This window comes from Gadus macrocephalus, chromosome 11, assembly GCF_031168955.1.
Source record: "Gadus macrocephalus chromosome 11, ASM3116895v1".
Taxonomy (NCBI): Eukaryota; Metazoa; Chordata; class Actinopteri; order Gadiformes; family Gadidae; genus Gadus; species Gadus macrocephalus.
In genome coordinates, this window is record NC_082392.1 from 14,061,614 (window position 1) to 14,079,256 (window position 17,643).

The 17,643-nt window shown below is 43.0% G+C and overlaps 2 protein-coding genes across 2 annotated transcripts; both read left to right on the plus strand.

Moving 5' to 3' along the window:
* Positions 1–2,336: 2,336 nt before the first annotated feature.
* LOC132468234 (14-3-3 protein zeta/delta-like) lies at positions 2,337–9,476 on the plus strand. The gene is made up of 6 exons (XM_060065957.1): positions 2,337–2,382; positions 3,908–4,254; positions 6,508–6,631; positions 7,561–7,724; positions 8,030–8,125; positions 8,244–9,476. Exons 1-6 carry the CDS (start codon positions 2,352–2,354, stop codon positions 8,298–8,300), a joined length of 819 nt encoding a protein of 272 aa, XP_059921940.1. The 5' UTR covers positions 2,337–2,351; the 3' UTR covers positions 8,301–9,476.
* Positions 9,477–10,523: 1,047 nt separating this feature from the next.
* Positions 10,524–16,594, plus strand: LOC132468229 (polyadenylate-binding protein 1A). The gene is made up of 15 exons (XM_060065952.1): positions 10,524–11,341; positions 11,699–11,892; positions 12,040–12,155; positions 12,428–12,567; positions 12,942–13,042; positions 13,431–13,568; positions 13,677–13,772; positions 13,957–14,229; positions 14,340–14,430; positions 14,551–14,664; positions 14,993–15,138; positions 15,319–15,403; positions 15,540–15,670; positions 16,064–16,156; positions 16,247–16,594. The coding sequence occupies exons 1-14, from the start codon at positions 11,149–11,151 to the stop codon at positions 16,151–16,153; spliced, it is 1,908 nt and encodes a 635-aa protein (XP_059921935.1). The 5' UTR covers positions 10,524–11,148; the 3' UTR covers positions 16,154–16,156; positions 16,247–16,594.
* The last annotated feature ends 1,049 nt before the right edge of the window (positions 16,595–17,643 follow it).

Consider the following 17,643-nt stretch of genomic DNA (forward strand, 5'->3'; position numbering starts at 1 on the left):
TTAATGTAACATATCCTTTGAAAATAAGGTGGCTAATTGTCTCAATTAGAATAGCAAAACACAACCCTACACAACTAGACTAGAGCCGCGAGACGTTGTGCTTTTCGTCGTGTCTACACTGACACCTTGAGGCATGATTGATTTAACTATAACAGAATGATGAGGTAGTTTGAACTTTCTTTTGAAAAGTAAACAATGGAGGTGCGTAGGTGTTCATATTCTTCTGTATGTTTGCTGTTGTTACATCCAAACAAAGCCATGCAGCACTTTTTGTCAGACGAGATGAGTCTAGCCCTAACCTAAAGTACCCACATGCTGACATGCGTAGGCCTACTGGAGCTTTTACGGTGGTCCTCAACACCAATTTGCCAGGACCGGGCCAGGACCCGCGGGTTATGCTTTAACTGTTGTGTTTCTATGGCAAGATAGCTTGTTAGCAGCTTGCTAGTGTTGCAATCCTGACTGTAGCCTGGACCACAGCTTCCTACGGTTTTGATGAGACGGACTATGCGGTGTCAAGGGCGTATAGGTTTCTTTGGAACATTGGGGCGGGGGCGTCGCCCTCTTCAACATTATTTTTTTTGGTCTCTCATGCATTCGCTATTGGTTTAAAAAGTTGATTCTCCTGCATTAACTCATTAACTTTTCTTTTTAAATATTATTCAAAAATAACAATTCTCTGCTTCTTCCATGTTTTTATTGTGTGTCTGTGTTGTTGTTGTTTTTTTTTTTTTTTTGGGGGGGGGGGCAACATTTAAATGTGATGGTACGCGTATCATTTCCATTGATATCTATTTTATCTATATATTTTGTATGTGATCCCCTGTTCATAGCCTATACATTTCTTCTTTAGCTTTCACCTTCTGATCCTGCCCTGCTTGTCTTTTTATTGTGAATAGAAAAGTTAAATGTGCAATGGTGTGTTATAGATTAAAGCAACAGCTTGTCTTTGATATCATTGCATACATTATCATTACTGTCTATTTCCAGCTGTGGGACTTTGCATTAACTTGTTAGCAACTCTTATTATGTCAAGCGAAACGTGGACTGTATTAAATTCCCTTAATATAGGTGCAACCGTTTGCATCCATTTATCTTCATCTGATTAAAATATAGAATTTGTAGTAACACAATTTTCTATGTTGAACTTACTGTCATAACCAGTAATGCACAATGTAATTGCTAAATAATAATGATAACTGACACTTATTTTTTCGAATGCATCCCCCCACACAATGTTATGTAGCACCGTGTGATTTAATATATGAACTGTGTTGCAGTTGCACTTCTTCATGACCCATATAAACCATTAATTTATTATAATGCTTTTATAGAACATAAAATAATATTTCTCTGCTGCTAACATAATTCAAGTCTCCTCAATTTGGTTTTAAGACAAATGAATAGAGATAGTTCAATAAATCAAAATGTATACCTGTGGCTTCATCTTATAAATGGCATAATTGTCAGCATCTTAATTTAAATTGTTACATTATGGGAACTGTCTATCAAACAGGTCTGCATTTTTGCAAGCAATCTCCGATCTACCACTAAAGAGGTTATTGGCTTGGAATCTGGCCTTAGGGGGAATCATGTGACAGAGCAAGAAATAGCCTCACTTTTTCCCTTGGAAACCAACGACACTACCGAAATAGGATTTCCTATTAGGCAAGACGGCGCTGTGTCCCGCTCTACTTAAGCTGCGGTGCTCTCCTCGTCCCCTCAGATTGAAGAACAATTCAGCAACAACCTCAACTTGTCATTGATGTGCAAAAAATTACCTGTGATTGTACGAGAAGACGTATCATTTAACTGACGTTGTGTTTTACATATTTACTAAATGGTGAACATAATATAGTACTTTATTGATCTTAAACGGGAAATTTGTGAAATGCCTGGTTCTGACACCGAATATAACTTCCCTGGTACTATTCGGCGCTGCCTACCTGGACCACAGCAAGGTGATACAAAAGAAAAACTACAACACCCATAGGGTTGTGTGCTCCGTTGCCGTGGAAACGTCCAACGTCAGGCTCTTCCCCTGTTTTGCAATGCTGTGATTGGACGGAGACGCAGCGGCTTGTAGTCACAGAGAGACAGGCAGTGAGGGAGTCAGCTGTACTGCTCGACTGAGATTACTACCGTCTCCTCCTACCCAGGTAAGAAGACCTTTATTTCCCAGATCTGCCATCGCGAGTAAATCTAAAACGTTGCGCTGTTCTTCACTTATGTTAGGAAGTGTGGGGGGTTATTATGTTGGGTTTGCTGTTTTACCAGCGTTGCTGGCGACGGACATCCTAAAAGAACAATAGACATTTTACACCGTGGGCTCGTCTAATGGCTGGCACCACATGAACGTACCAGACGGAGAAGGCGTGTCAGGTGGATGAATGTTCAAGCTTTAACACTAACGTGGTATTTTTGATACAGAATTGTTTTGATAGGTAATTTTCTATGGTTTCAAACTCATTGTAAAAAACGTAATTTTGATCAGCATGGGTTTTGTCAATGATTGGATAGCGTCGAATCATTGACAAAAAAAATTGCAAAAATCGTCGTTACTATGTAGTTGGCTTGGCAGGCACTAGGTTTGCTTTCGTTACAGTGATGTAACTGGCAGTAGAAGATCATCAGCGTTCATCTGTTAACTATCAAAAATGCACACACACACACACACACACACACACACACACACACACACACACACACACACACACACACACACACACAGTAAAGCATTGCGTAAACACTGCCACAACCATTCCTATGACTGTCATGCATGAGAAGGGTTGGCTTGGGCAAGTAACCAGCGACATCGTGGAAGGGGTCGTCACCAAGGCCACGGTTGAGGCTTCCTGATGAATGTAATTGGTAAATAGAAACATGTATGTGGCTAACTAAATGCCAAGCACTTTGCACCCGAGAGCCTCATAGTACTTTAAACGGATCGTGTTAATCTTTGCTAACTAGTTCAGCATTGCAACAGGTAGACCTACAGATGGGTGTGGTGGGTTTAAACAAATGCACACATTCCTCTGTGTCTTGGCATTGACATGACACACATTGTTATGGATATAGAGGAAAAAAATACTTTGCATGTTGAACTATTAATGTACCACTTTAAAATACATTTGTTTGGTTTTCTTGAAATTTTCTTAAAGATGTTGGCATTCTCGCTCTTTATTTCCCTCGGCCTGGATTTGAAATAGCTCCTGAAAATGGTTGTAGTTTTGTTAGGTTATCCACTAATGCATTAACCCATCATGTGGCCAATTTCTCACACAAGCCCTCTGATTAAAACCATCAATCTCCACATTAAAGGGTTCTTTATAAACGTTTAATTTATTGACCCATGTTAATGGTTGGACGTTTTGGAATCACAGCTTCGGCTATACATTTCCTAACTAGAGTACTGTAGATAGTTTACGCCTGATATAAGCAGACAAGATAGAAGATAATTTTTTATTGTCAGCAAATTCTGATGAAGGAGTTGTACTTCAATATCTGCTTTAAAAAACATATCCAAACTTTTGGTAAGAAACAAGGCGAAAAGAACAGCACTGTTGGTAAATGTCAGATCTGGAATACACTTGACACCCGTCCTCTGAAATGGAAAATTGGTGATTGATTGACTGAAAGCCTGCTGGCTATGTGACACCCGCCACAATGCATCATGGTGTGCAGTGTACGGCTCGGCCTGGATCAAGCAGAGCTGCCCGACTCTTACCCATAAAAGTTTCCCAACCTCACTATAAATGTTCCTAGAGACACTCTGAGACGCTATCTTCCTTTTTCCACTATTCCATGTGTTTAATAGTGAACTGCCAAGTCGTCTTTGTGTGACTGTGATACCGTGGTCTATACTGACACCAGTCCTGTCTCCTGGCTGCTCTCCCTCCTCCGTCAGCGAACCCCCCCCCCCCCCAGCGAGCAGCCGCCATGGAGAAGAACGACGAGGTGGAGCAGACGCTGGTGCAGAAGGCCAAGCTCTCGGAGCAGGCGGAGCGCTACGACGACATGGCCGCCGCCATGAAGACGTTGACGGAGCAGGGGGCCGAGACCGAGCTCACCAGCGAGGAGCGCAACCTGCTGTCAGTGGCCTACAAGAATGTGGTGGGGGCCCGGCGCTCGTCATGGAGGGTGGTGTCCAGCATCGAGCAGAAGGCGGAGGGCAATGAGAACAGGCTGGTCATAGTCAAGGCGTACAGGGAGAACATCGAGAAGGAGCTCAAGGAGATCTGCAACGCCGTGCTGGTGAGAGGATCAAGTCGTTTTTGTGGTATTTCATTAGACAAAAAGATTTACATGAATCAGGCTCCCAGCATGAGCATATCTGCCTTTCTGATCAGAAAGGATCAAAGGAGGAGGGTTTTGCATTACAATGTTTTGTAAATATTGAATGTTTTAGTTTGGGATTCCGAGGTTTGAGTGACAAAAAGCATCAGTCAATATTCAAGTACTATATATAGTCAAAATAGCGTCATGTTATGGTCAACGTAAGGTGTAGGACCTGTTTTAAGTAGTGGGTTAAGTAAGGACGTCTTTAAACGGAAACCAAAACTCTGGCTAGTCAGGATTGTCTCGAAAAAATAACAAAACTTACTTAAAAAGTGTATCATAACAGCATTTTAATCGCCATGTTAATTTAACGGAGAGTACAGTTTAATGTTGGTAAACTTAAACAGAAAACGATGGCTTCCCCTGAATTCTGACATACCATATCCGGTTAACCTGGAATTCCCGCTTCTTGAAGCAGGACCCTGTTTGTCTCACCTCCTTGCTGCAACACCTGTTCTACCCCCACCACATAAATATGCTTTTTTTCACCTCCAGCCGACGCAGATGGTTATCACATTCCACGTCCCGTTTGTCCTCCTAATGACTTTTATAGGCCGGTCGTTCCTAAGGACCTGTAGCTAGTCCCAGTGGGGGTAAGTGTGGTGGGGGTGGGGGAGGGGGTCAGGTTAAGGACTTGTTGTTGACACAACACATTGAATGTTCTGGAAGAAACCCCCGTCCTGGTTGGCAATTTCAAAGGACATTAATTTGTGCGTGGCTTGAAAATTTGTCCTCGCAAGAAAGATGAGGGGCTTGATCTATTTATATAATGCCCTAGCATAAACGTCCCCATTTTGAGCAACATGGACGGGCAGGTGATTTTAATTCATAGCTTATCACAGCGTGTTGATTGGTCAAAATGCCCTTGATCCGGTTCTGAATTTCTGAATCTGTTCAGACAAAATGTGGCGAACTAAAGCTCCAACGTAGGCTGGAGAAACGAATGGTGCAGACCACCCACCCGTCATGGGAGACTATTGTAGATGTCACACAACCCGTATAAAACAAGAATAGCAGGTTTATGATTTTTTTTTTACTTTGATTGATTGATGGCCACCAATTATGTCTCTACCTGTGGTCCCCCTTTTTATCTTTGACTCAGAATAGACATGTTCTCCCTGATCGTTGAAAGGCGGTTTGGTCTGCTCCATGCATTCCTGTCATGCTGATCCGCAGCCGTCAGTCCTGGCCCTCTCACTGCGCCAATTCCTCAACAAGCTCTTAAAGCCACTGGCTCATCCACATTGTGTAGACGCCATGTTTACCTTGGGTTTAGCACCCCCACCTCTACTTGGGCTACTGTGAAGAGTGCTGCATTTGGAAACCTATATTTTATCGTCAGACTCATCCGAATCCACAGTATCTGGTGGGTTATGGTGAAAATATGTTGTTAAGAAAAGGGTTGCATGTACTCATATTTGCGATCCGGTCGCTTCATAAGAATGCAAAGTACCTATTTTTCAAGACTGCCTTTTCCTTAGATTCATAGTTGGATTTTAGGCCTAAAGCAGTGGTTTGATGCTATATTCTGTGACGTCTGGGCATGTGTGGGTGTGGCTGTGTGAGTAAGTAAAGACCCAGGGCTGACTATGTGACCTACTTCCATTAGGGAAAGCTCATTGGTAGATCAGCTGGCTGGATTTTTTCTGCACCTTATGCCCTCCCCAATGTCCGTCACCCAAGCTCCTGTCCACATTAAAATCCCCCAGGCCTCACCTGTCAGTCTGTTGGACGTTCCTCGCCTTGCTAGTATGAGTTAGATTTCCTAAAGGTTAAAAAATTATGTTTTTGGATTGAGGGGGATTAATGAGCAAAAGACAACCTAACCACTTTGATGAAAAAAGATTTGAGATTTTTTCAGATTATTGGTTTCAAACTTGAATCATAACTTTGGAGCTCATGTTTTAGACTCCTAAATGTTAAATGCTGCCTTTCAGCTACTCTAATAGGAGGGGCCTCCTGCTACCGCAACACACACCTTCATGTGAGCTGTGTTTATCAGTTAATAGTCCCTGGAGCAAGAAGAAGGGGAGGAGGAGAAGAACTACAACAACGAAAAGGATAATAAATCAGCATTTCGTTGAAGAATTTCACAATGCCATATTCAAAGCATTAACCGGAAACGAATACCGTATCTCCTCCTTTTTTGTTTGTGCTCCTCATCACCAGGGCCTCCTCGATAAATTCCTCATCCCCAACTCGACTCAGGATGAGAGCAAGGTGTTCTACATGAAGATGAAAGGAGACTATTACCGCTACCTCGCTGAGGTGGCTGTTGGAGAGGAGAAAGACAGTAAGTGTGTGTCTGTAAACGAGGTCTTAGGATATTTCATTTATTTCTTTGAAATCATGTTCTAGATATCAATATGCTATTGAACTGCCCACCTCAAGCTGCCGATTTGGTTACAACTTGACCTGTGACCTCTTCAATATTTATACTATGCTGATGGGAGAGACATTCTTTGTGGTGAACTACTCTCATGATGTTGGACTTCTTCAACATACCCCAGTGACATCCCTCCTAGAAATGTATGAATATATAATATATATAAATAAATGTATGCAGCAGAACCTAAAAGGGCTGAAACCCAAATATCCCGGGCCAAGATGCGCTCACTTCAGAATGTTCGGTGACTTTAGAATAACTCTTTATGTTGACTTATATTAAGTGAAAATTATTTAATTATTTTCCTCTAAATATAAATGCAGGTTCCTAGAGGGGGTTAAAACTAATATAAAATGCTCACTGGATGGAAAGAGTCTACAACTCTTCAACATTACCTGTAGCTCACAGCTTGTATTTCTCCCAAATACTTTACATATGATGTAGTTTAGTACAGGGGTTGAGTATCTGAACAACCCATTATGTAAATGTAAGTGCAGAGGAGTGGCTCCTACTCCGGAGAGTACTGGCAAAGAAATGGGTGTGGTCCTTGGCATGGCTACCTGTGTGCAGTAGCATGGCTACAATAGTTCATGGCTATGGACAGTGCCTTTAATGAAGCCACATGTGGGATAACCAGAAAACGTGTTAAGCATATTAGTATTGGATCTGTTACAATGTTTAGATTTTTTTAGATAATGTTCAAGGTTTGAGTGAGAGAGAGAGAACGAGAGAGAGAGAGAGAGAGAGAGAGAGAGAGAGAGAGAGAGAGAGAGAGAGAGAGAGAGAGAGATAGATAGAGAGAGAGATATTAATGAGATCTGATCTTCTGTCCTCAGCAATCGTGACTTACTCTCAGAAATCCTATTCCGAGGCCATGGATCTTGGAAAAGAGAAGATGCAGCCGCTGCACCCCATCCGCCTTGGCCTGGCCCTCAACTTCTCTGTCTTCTACTACGAGATCCTCAACTCTCCTGAAATGGCCTGCAAGCTGGCCAAGAACGTAAGCACACACCAGTCACCAGTAGGGAGTTTCTCAACTTTTGACAAATCAAAGGAATTGCCTGTTTTTAAACACAGAATGTCAATGACATTAAACAATTTCCCCAACAACTAGGAGATTAATACATATATCCTCAAGTTAACAGGCCATTTGGTAAAGGCAGCCACAATAACTACTAAAAGAAAAATATATTTCTTCAACTTCAGACCACTTTGTAAAGGACCTCAGAATTAACCTTTTCAACACACCAACAGCCCTGATTGAGCATACTTTTTAACAGCCTCCATGTGTTCTGACGTGTGCAGGCCTTCGATGAAGCCATTACAGAGCTTGACTCCCTGAAGGAGGACTCGTACAAGGACAGCACGTTGATCATGCAGCTACTGAGAGACAACCTGACAGTAAGTGTTTGAGCTTACACTCCAAATGCTCGATAGTAGGCTGGCGAGCGAACAAGTGGAAGTAACCAAACATTCAATTGTGTTTTCCTTCTCTCCTCATTATCTGTTTTCTGCATAGCTGTGGGCCGCAGACAGCCAGGGTGACACGGAGGACGTGGAGGAACCCCAGGACTGAGTTGTACCCCTTTATTCAACCACAGCCTCTCATAGACCCTCTCTTCGCCATCGTCTTCATCCTCATTCATACTCTATGATCACACCATTGTCATTGTTTGTGTGCACCTCTTTCTCTGCTCTCCCCCTCTCTCTCTCCCCCCCTCTCTCCACATTCATTGTTTAATTCTCTTTCTGGTAGAAATTGAGAAAGGGTAAGGTTAGGTGTTGATTAACAAGGTCCAATGGTTTACTACGAGGAGTGTTTGAGGGTGGTTTGATGCAGACTTGTTTATGTGTGCAGGCGAAACAGGGGCAGTGTGTTACCTGCATGTTGGATGAGGGTGAGACTCTTGGCTCAGACCAAGTCAGTACTTTAACGCAGCGGGAAACCCGGTTTGGCAAGGTAACTAGGTTATGGTCGTGATCCAGTTGAGGGATTAGCATACCATTGTCCAGTTTTACATGCCACTACGGTGACTGGGTTACAGAAGCAAGTTGAAGAAGTGACAAATTTGAAGGGCACAACAATTGTTCACGCTCTGTAATAACGCCATCTGGGTACAATCAGGGCTCCAAGTCACGATGGGTCTTACACCCTTAACTGCTGGGACCTGATCAGGGATCTCTTCTTTACGAAAAGCCGGATCAGGGTGCGGACAGGGTATTTCCTCTTTATGTAAACGTACTGACTGGCAAGTTGGTAATGTTATCATACTTGGGTTGCTGGTGGGAGGTGAATGAAAGTAGATGTGATTTAGAGTTGGGAACCATCTGGCAGGATTTGATTGATCTGAAGACACAGGGCTCACATTCCTGTCCCAATCTGAACTTCATCTATTATGTTTTACTGAGTGACCATCATTTGTATTTCTATATCAACGACGAGGGTAAAGAAAAACTTGTAAGAACAAAAAACAAAGCACACGCTTTTTTACCTTACTTTTGTTTTTTGGTTGTCTATGTTTTATAATGTTAACCCTCCCTATGGTTGGCTATCTAGTTCCTGCTTTTTTGTACTGATTATGTACTGATTTTCTTTTATACTTGCCTAATTTGACCTTGTGGCTATAAAAAAGGTTAAGGGAAGGTTGGCTTGCATGTCTTTGAACTTTTCATAGAGAACCTGAGCATTACTGTTATTTGGAGATAAATATGTAATTTCATGTATGTGTAATAAAACAAGAATAATCCAAAAGGTTTGTGGTCTGTTTTCATCCAGGGTTTGCTCTGCAGATTACATGATGGCACATGTCTTGATGGAAACCATGAAACAAAACTGCATACATGCCTTGTATTTTGGGAACCATTGTGTTTGATGTGACTTCTTACTGTTTTACAGTTTGCATGCCAAAATAAAATAAAAAGTTATGTGTATGGATTATTAAGGTAACATAACCAACAAATATCGTCCACAAAAAAAATGATGTCCCTGACAAACGACACTTAAAATGTAATGTGTTTATTCATGTCATGACTTGAAGGTTTTTGATAAATATTATTCAGGCCATTAACATAACCGATATAACGTAATTATCCGTTAAAAGCTTCCTTCGAAAATGATCTTTAATTGTACTCTTTCTTATTACCAAAACTGGTGGCATGCATATTTCTGTGGCCAACCTAGCCCATTCAATGCGCTACCTGGTAGAACGAGACGCGAAACCCCTTTTTCTTGTCCATTTAGAGACTCCGTACTTCGGAGTTATGCAATGAATTTAAAAAATGTATGGCTGTTAGTGGCAGTACGTTGGGTGCACTTATTTTATACTGTGTGGTTGCACTACCTTGCACCAACCTCAATAGATTTGGGGTTTTCCAGCCACACTTGGGAAACAAATTATAATATATAGGCCTATATATATATATAGTTATAGAGTACATCGTTTGTAAAGGTATTGATTGTAAGAATTATTTTATATATTTTTTTTAACAGCCCTATTTAATATGACAGGCAGGATTTATTTTCCAATTTATAAATGTACTTGATACGTTACATGAAACGATTATTCCCAGTATCATCTCAAAACCAATCATTTAAATAACTTCTCTGGTCTGTGTTCATACATAGTTCACGTGGGTTGCGTGTATCAAAATGCAAACGTTACATGGTAGGCGACTGATAATGGAACCATCCTTCCACGGGGGATCAAATTAATTCAGACAGCAATGCGGAGGTATTTCCATTTACCTTGATCGAATCACCCGTACGAGTTGTGACGTCACAGGCAGTCGTCTCTGGTTTAGGTCGCCGATCAGCGCGTGTTTCCTTTCCTTCCTATAACTCGTCTGCGTAGGGTGTGCTCTGGAGCTAGTCTCGGCACACATTTTATTATTATGAAACAAACCAAAAGCTAGAGTACAAACGCAGACATATTTTTATAAGAAAAAAAAAATCGGTGAAGCAGGATTTGATTTGAAGACCAAGAAACGACAAGAAGACGCAGGATTTTGAAAGCGACGCAACGAGAGGAACGCTAGCAGGCTAATCAGTTAGCATTATTGTTGAAAGCGTGGGTGACTAACGAAAGCCATTATATTGTTAACCTCAATTTTTTTTCACTCTAAGGACATTGGCATTCCATTATTATAACATTTATTGCTTATATTGGCTACGCATATTGTAACTTAAGCAGTGAAACGTTTGGATTCCAGTATTAATTGTCGAGCTAACTCGGGCCACACTCCGACCCAGTTCACCAAGCTAGCCAGCCCACGTTGGTAAGGTAGCGGTGTGCTTGTCGAAATACAGAATCGAGCAAGGGAGTGCGGCAAGAAAGTAATTGATCCATATCAAGGACGATTGCAATCGTATAGTCGGCAGTAGATATTTTACCCCGTTTTTTGGCAACTGAGAAGGCACATCAGTCATGAATCCCAGCGCGCCCAGTTACCCCATGGCCTCGCTGTACGTGGGAGACTTGCACCAGGACGTCACGGAGGCCATGCTGTACGAGAAATTCAGCCCGGCCGGGCCTATCCTCTCAATCAGAGTATGCAGGGACATGATCACTCGGCGTTCCCTTGGTTATGCGTACGTCAACTTCCAGCAGCCGGCCGATGGTACGTTTTTCTTCGTCTAAACGTTGCTTTGAAATTATGTGCACATGGACATATGCTACATGATCTGACTCCATTTTGTCGATTTGCAGCTCTGTGACTAAATTGTTTGCGTGTTGGTTGAAATGCAGTGTTACCATTCAAGTAGACAATTAATTTGCATGATTCAGTTCGATAATTTGATTTTCGTTCGATCTACACGGAACGTTTTCGTAAGTAGCCGGTTAAATGTCGACGGGTAACTTAAAGTAAGGTCTTTATTCTAGTCATTATTAACATATGTTATGCCTATATAGGTGCCGTAGGGCTGATTATTTCAAAGGCCGCAACCCTGTATCCCTGTATTTCTTCTATCTTCAGCCGAGCGTGCCCTGGACACCATGAACTTTGATGTGATCAAGGGTAGACCCCTTCGCATTATGTGGTCCCAGCGTGATCCCTCGCTGAGAAAGAGCGGGGTGGGCAACATCTTCATCAAGAACCTGGACAAGTCCATTGACAACAAGGCTCTTTACGATACATTCTCTGCCTTCGGCAATATCCTGTCCTGTAAGGTAAGGAGGTTACCCGGAACTAATTGTGTACTGCATGTTTCAACATTGCACTTGTGTGGATCAGGTGGTTTTAGTTAGTTAAATGGAGTTCGAGTTTGGTTGCATGTTTGTTTTGTTGCTCATGTGCTCCAATGTCCTTTTCCCAAGGTGGTATGTGATGAAAATGGCTCAAAGGGTTACGGCTTTGTGCACTTTGAGACCCATGAGGCGGCAGAGCGTGCCATAGAGAAAATGAATGGCATGTTACTTAATGACAGAAAAGTGTAAGTGGGTCTACATTCACCCTTATACACATGTTTTTGCCCGTTTGATTAACCATACTCACACTTTGGTATAACTGCCCACTGTTTTTAGCCAAATTTAACTGCATCTTGTGATTTTTCCCCCTTTTTAGCGTTAAATTGAATCTGACTTGAGTCTGATTTTAATAACAACCAAAATACTTTGACTCATAACCACAGAAACCTAGTCACGGCTGCATAGATTATTATGCACATATGTGCCACCTCCTTATTTGTGCGTGTCTGGTAAACAGGTTTGTCGGACGATTCAAATCCCGAAAAGAGAGGGAGGCTGAGCTGGGAGCACGCGCTAGAGAGTTCACAAATGTTTACATCAAGAACTTTGGAGAGGACATGGACGACGAGAAGCTGAGGGAGATGTTTAACGCATATGGTAAGACAAATACCTGTCTATAACAAGTACAATGGCATAGTTTCCAATTGGCTGGCACTTAGAAATAGTACTTGACATTGTGTAGCATCTTATCCTAGCGATTGTAGAGGCTTAGCACTTCTTAACTGTACAGACAGCGATACGTTTTTTCTTCTGACAAATTATATTATGGTAAGTCGCTTTAGATAAAAGCGTCTGCTAAATGTATTGATTACTGCCTACTCTTCCATGCATCACTGAACCAAACATTGTGCAGTTCATGGTATTTGTGTGTAGTCGTTAAGACTACTTGCTGCTTAGTAATGTGATATTTGATACGGGTTACTTCCACGGCTCAAAGGTTAATACACTCTTTTTTCTTTTCGTGTCTACATGCGCTGGACCGGCCCTCAGCATCCGGGTTATGACCGACGACGGAGGGAAGTCCAAAGGATTTGGCTTCATCAGCTTTGAAAGGCATGAGGATGCACAGAAGGTGGGGAACGCCTGCTGTTACAGATTTACGTTGACTTTTTATATTTTTAATCTATATTGTAGGTTAGGCGTGCATACATTCTCAATCGTTTAATTTAGAACCAAGTATTCAATTCACACAGGCCTATACACAAATAGGCTGAACCATTGGGTTATTTTGTATATTGAATCATATGTATTAAATTACAAGATCGCCCAGCCATAGAAATGTCTTATTCTGCCATCAAGGGGTATACATTCCAATTATGGTTTAGGGTTATTACAATGTTTTCATTGATCCTCAAGCCTTGTACGTGAAGCACTCAAATGTTTATTGCACTTTTCCCTTCTGCACGACTGCACATGTTTTTGGTGGTTTGGTTTTTAATCGTGCTTTTGTTGTCTTGCAGGCTGTGGATGACATGAACGGCAAAGAGCTCAATGGTAGACAGGTTTACGTGGGTCGTGCGCAGAAGAAGGGCGAACGTCAGAATGAACTCAAACGCAAGTTTGAGCAGATGAAGCAGGACCGCATGACCAGATACCAGGTCAGTCTGCTTTATGAAGCCTTGCCTGGCAGTCATGCAAACATTGTCCTCATTAGATAATGTTGAGACGTTAAACTTCAATAACTTCTCCATTTTTTTTTTAACCAGGGTGTCAATCTCTACGTCAAAAATCTGGATGACGGTCTGGATGATGAGCGTCTGCGCAAAGAGTTCTCTCCCTTTGGAACCATAACCAGTGCCAAGGTACACGCCCAAGTCCGAAGTCTAACGGACTGGACCATGTAACCATTTATCTTTATCAAAGCTGACATTATCACTTTGAGTTAGACTGTAAAGTGTGTCGCTTTAAGTGCTTTCCCAGAGGGTCCTGGTCGTGCGCAGCTTATTGACACCATGCTGAGATGGCTGACCCAGTCTTTCCTCCCAGGTGATGATGGAAGGTGGCCGCAGCAAGGGCTTCGGCTTCGTCTGCTTCTCCTCCCCGGAGGAGGCCACCAAGGCCGTCACGGAGATGAACGGTCGCATCGTGGCCACCAAGCCGCTGTATGTGGCTCTGGCCCAACGCAAGGAGGAACGCCAGGCCCACCTCACCAACCAGTACATGCAGCGCATGGCCACCGTCCGCGCCGTGCCCAACCCCGTGCTCAACCCCTACCAGCCAGCCCCGCCCTCGGGCTACTTCATGGCCGCCATCCCCCAGGTTAGAGATTCACCGGCTTAAACGACTCGTCGATCCGAATGAGGCGGGCATGTTTGCTTTAGCTTCTCATTTTGCATGTTTTAACAAAACGTGTCCTTTGTGTCCTCCAGGCTCAGAACCGTGCTGCTTACTATTCTGCCAACCAGCTGGCCCAGCTCCGCCCCAGCCCCCGCTGGGCAACGCAGGGTGTGCGTCCCCAACGTGAGTAGCCCCAAACAATGCACGCATTTGATACACCCGTTAAAGACGGAGTAATGGCTGTGTGCACCTGTGTTGACTGGGTCCCGTTTGTTCACACTCTCCGATTGCTTTCTTCCCCAGACTTCCAGAACATGCCCAACGCCATGCGCCCGTCCGCCCCCAGGCCCCAGACGTTCAACGCCATGCGGCCCACCACGGCCCAGGTCCCACGCATGATGACCTCTCAACGCATGCGTGAGTGTTTCCCTTCTCCCCTCCCCACATATAGGAAGCACTCTGATTGGGACCAGAATGTAGGTGGCATTAGTCAACATTCAGGCAGTAAGCCATTAGAGGCTGTGGTTAACACTGTAAATCAAGGCCTCAAGTGTCCTTTTTTTTTTTTTTTTTTATGGTTGAATTTCAAATTAACACGGTAACATAACATTTATTGAAAACATAACGTTATTCTTCCGCCAAGCAGTATAGTACCTCAAGACTGCGAAATTGTTGCCAAGCATCACGGAATACTTGATGCCTGGAAGTATCTGTTTTATAAGGAGTGTTTCCTTTCTGTCCCCAGCCACCCAGGCCCTCGGCCAGCGCCCAGCCGGTGCTTCAGCAGCAGGGGCCGCCCCGGTGCGGGCCATGCCCCAGTACAAGTACGCCCCTGGGGTGCGTAACCCCCAGCAGCACATGGCCTCCCAGCCGCAGATCCCCATGCAGCAGGTAAGGAGGGTTCAGCAAACCCTTTATTGTAGACACATTAACCAAACATGCATCATCCCAAACAAAACAAATAAAGAGTAACCGTTTGCGATTGTGGAGAACTTTGTTTTCTGCCTTCGTGATGGTATCTCATCAACTTGAGATGTAGATTTGAATGTGTACTTTTTCTCTCCCCATCAGCCTGCTGTCCATGTGCAGGGACAGGAGCCACTGACTGCCTCCATGCTGGCCGCTGCCCCACCTCAGGAACAGAAGCAGATGCTTGGTGGGTGTTCCCACAATCAATGCAGAGACGATACAATACATGGGACACTTGGGAGTGTAATGGCCCTTCTTCTGCTTGGTACGTTACTGAGGGAGTGCCCACCACTGACCCTCCTGTGTTTCTCCTTCTCCTGCAGGTGAGCGTCTGTTCCCTCTGATCCAGAACATGCACCCCAGCCTGGCTGGCAAGATCACCGGCATGCTGCTGGAAATCGACAACTCTGAGTTGCTCCACATGCTGGAGTCCCCCGAGTCCCTGCGCTCAAAGGTCAGTAGCGAGTGTTGGGAGGCAGCCGTGGAGCTCTGTTGGTGGGCCCGCTGTATTGTCTGAGGCAGGGGTCACCAACCTTTTTGAACCTGAGAGCTACTTCATGGGCACTCAGTCATACGAAGGGCACCCAGTTCTATACACTCTTCTGAAATGACAAATTTGCTCAGTTTGCCTTTAGTTATATATTACTATTAATGATACTCATCTATGTGAAGACATGTTAATTAATTATTTCTCACAATAATTATCAACAATGACTTAAAAAATGTGGGAAATGGTTGTGGTCCTTGCGGGCGCCATGGTGCCCGCGGGCACTGTACTGTGTTGGTGACCCCTGGGCTGAGGTGTCTCGGGGAGGATCAGGTGGTTTAACTCGATGTCTCTTTGTAGGTGGACGAAGCTGTGGCCGTGCTCCAGGCACACCAGGCTAAGGAAGCTGCCCAGAAGTCCACAACCCCGGCTGGGGTACCCAGCGCCTAAAAGGTAGGTGGGGAGAAGCATACTGTCACTGTTTGAATAGTTTTTACTTTATGACTTCCTCAACTAACCCAACCTTGTCTTTGTTCTTTACAGATTGCTCATTTTGAAACCTGCTTCACCGATGAAAAAGATAGAAAAAAAAATTAAACATTGAAAAACCTAAAACTCTGAAAACATCGAAAAATGATAAATTATTTCTTAAAAAAGAACACAATTGACTTCGCCGGGTCTAGGAATGGTTTGACTAGACCTTGATAATAAAAAAGTTTAAAAAATAGCAAAATATAGAAAAGCTGAGATAATACATTTTGAATGCATTCCTGTTTTATGTCATTTTACTGTGCCAGTGCTCAGAATATCATGCGTGTAAAATGATAGCTGGGCACTCTGAAAGGTAAATTGTTTCGTAAAGTACTGGCTGTAATAAAGTCTCGAACAGTATCCCTGCCTTGTTTCGTCTATGGCTTTTTGCAAATCTGATATTTCTTTGTAAGTGCTGAATTTTCTTTGTTTAGACCGGTATAAATCAGATTAGGGTACTTTTTCAATTGCTCTTCAGATTATCACTCACTTTAGTTGAAATGGTATTGCAAGTTTACTGCTGGATTATACAGCGCTACCACTAGATGTCGCTAAAAGTTGAAGCATGTTTGCCCTACTTGGCTTTATTAAAACACTAACCTGGTGAACTACATATCAGTGTATAAAATACATATGCCGAACAGATGCACATGATTGGTGCTTATCAATGTTGCATTACAATTGGTTCTTTGCTCTTAAGGAAACGTTCTATTGACTGAGTCCACCCATCAGAGTTTTACAACTTTGTTACATGAGAGAAGTATAGGCCTACTGCATCCTGTTGCTAGCACATTTGTTACTCCAGTCTTGAATTCTTGTTCTTTGAAATCAGCTGCTTTTTAGTTTAATCCACCACTTGAATTCATAGATGCCAATGTTGATGGACATGATGCAATTGCATCCCAATTAACTCCTTAATGCCCTTCCAATCTAAATCCTGCGCATAGATTACAAGACTAGCTTTAAAGGAGAGTTTTCGAAGAATAATACATCACTAGAGTGTATGTAGACTATCCTGAGCCGACTGGAGTGATGTTTACCAAAATTCTTGCTTACCCAAGGTTACTTTTATTTATTTTTATTCTGAAGTGCATGTTAGTGCATCTTGAATGTCGCATACATAATGAACTTGAATGTGTACTTGAGTAGCCTTGCGTCTCTGAAGGAGACACGCAGCCTCTTTGTTTCATGAAATGTTATGAGGAACACTAAGACCCACTGTCATTTGTAAATTAAATAAATTGCAACCATTCCACATTGAACAAGCATTTTTTGTGTAAAAAAATCGTAAGATTTGATGCAACACCAAAAAAAGTTTTGTCAAGATTTTTGTGCTGTTCGACCCGGTAATAGGGCTCTTCATTCAGAGAGCGGACTGTTAATTGTATTACTGTCGTGGAAATATTAAT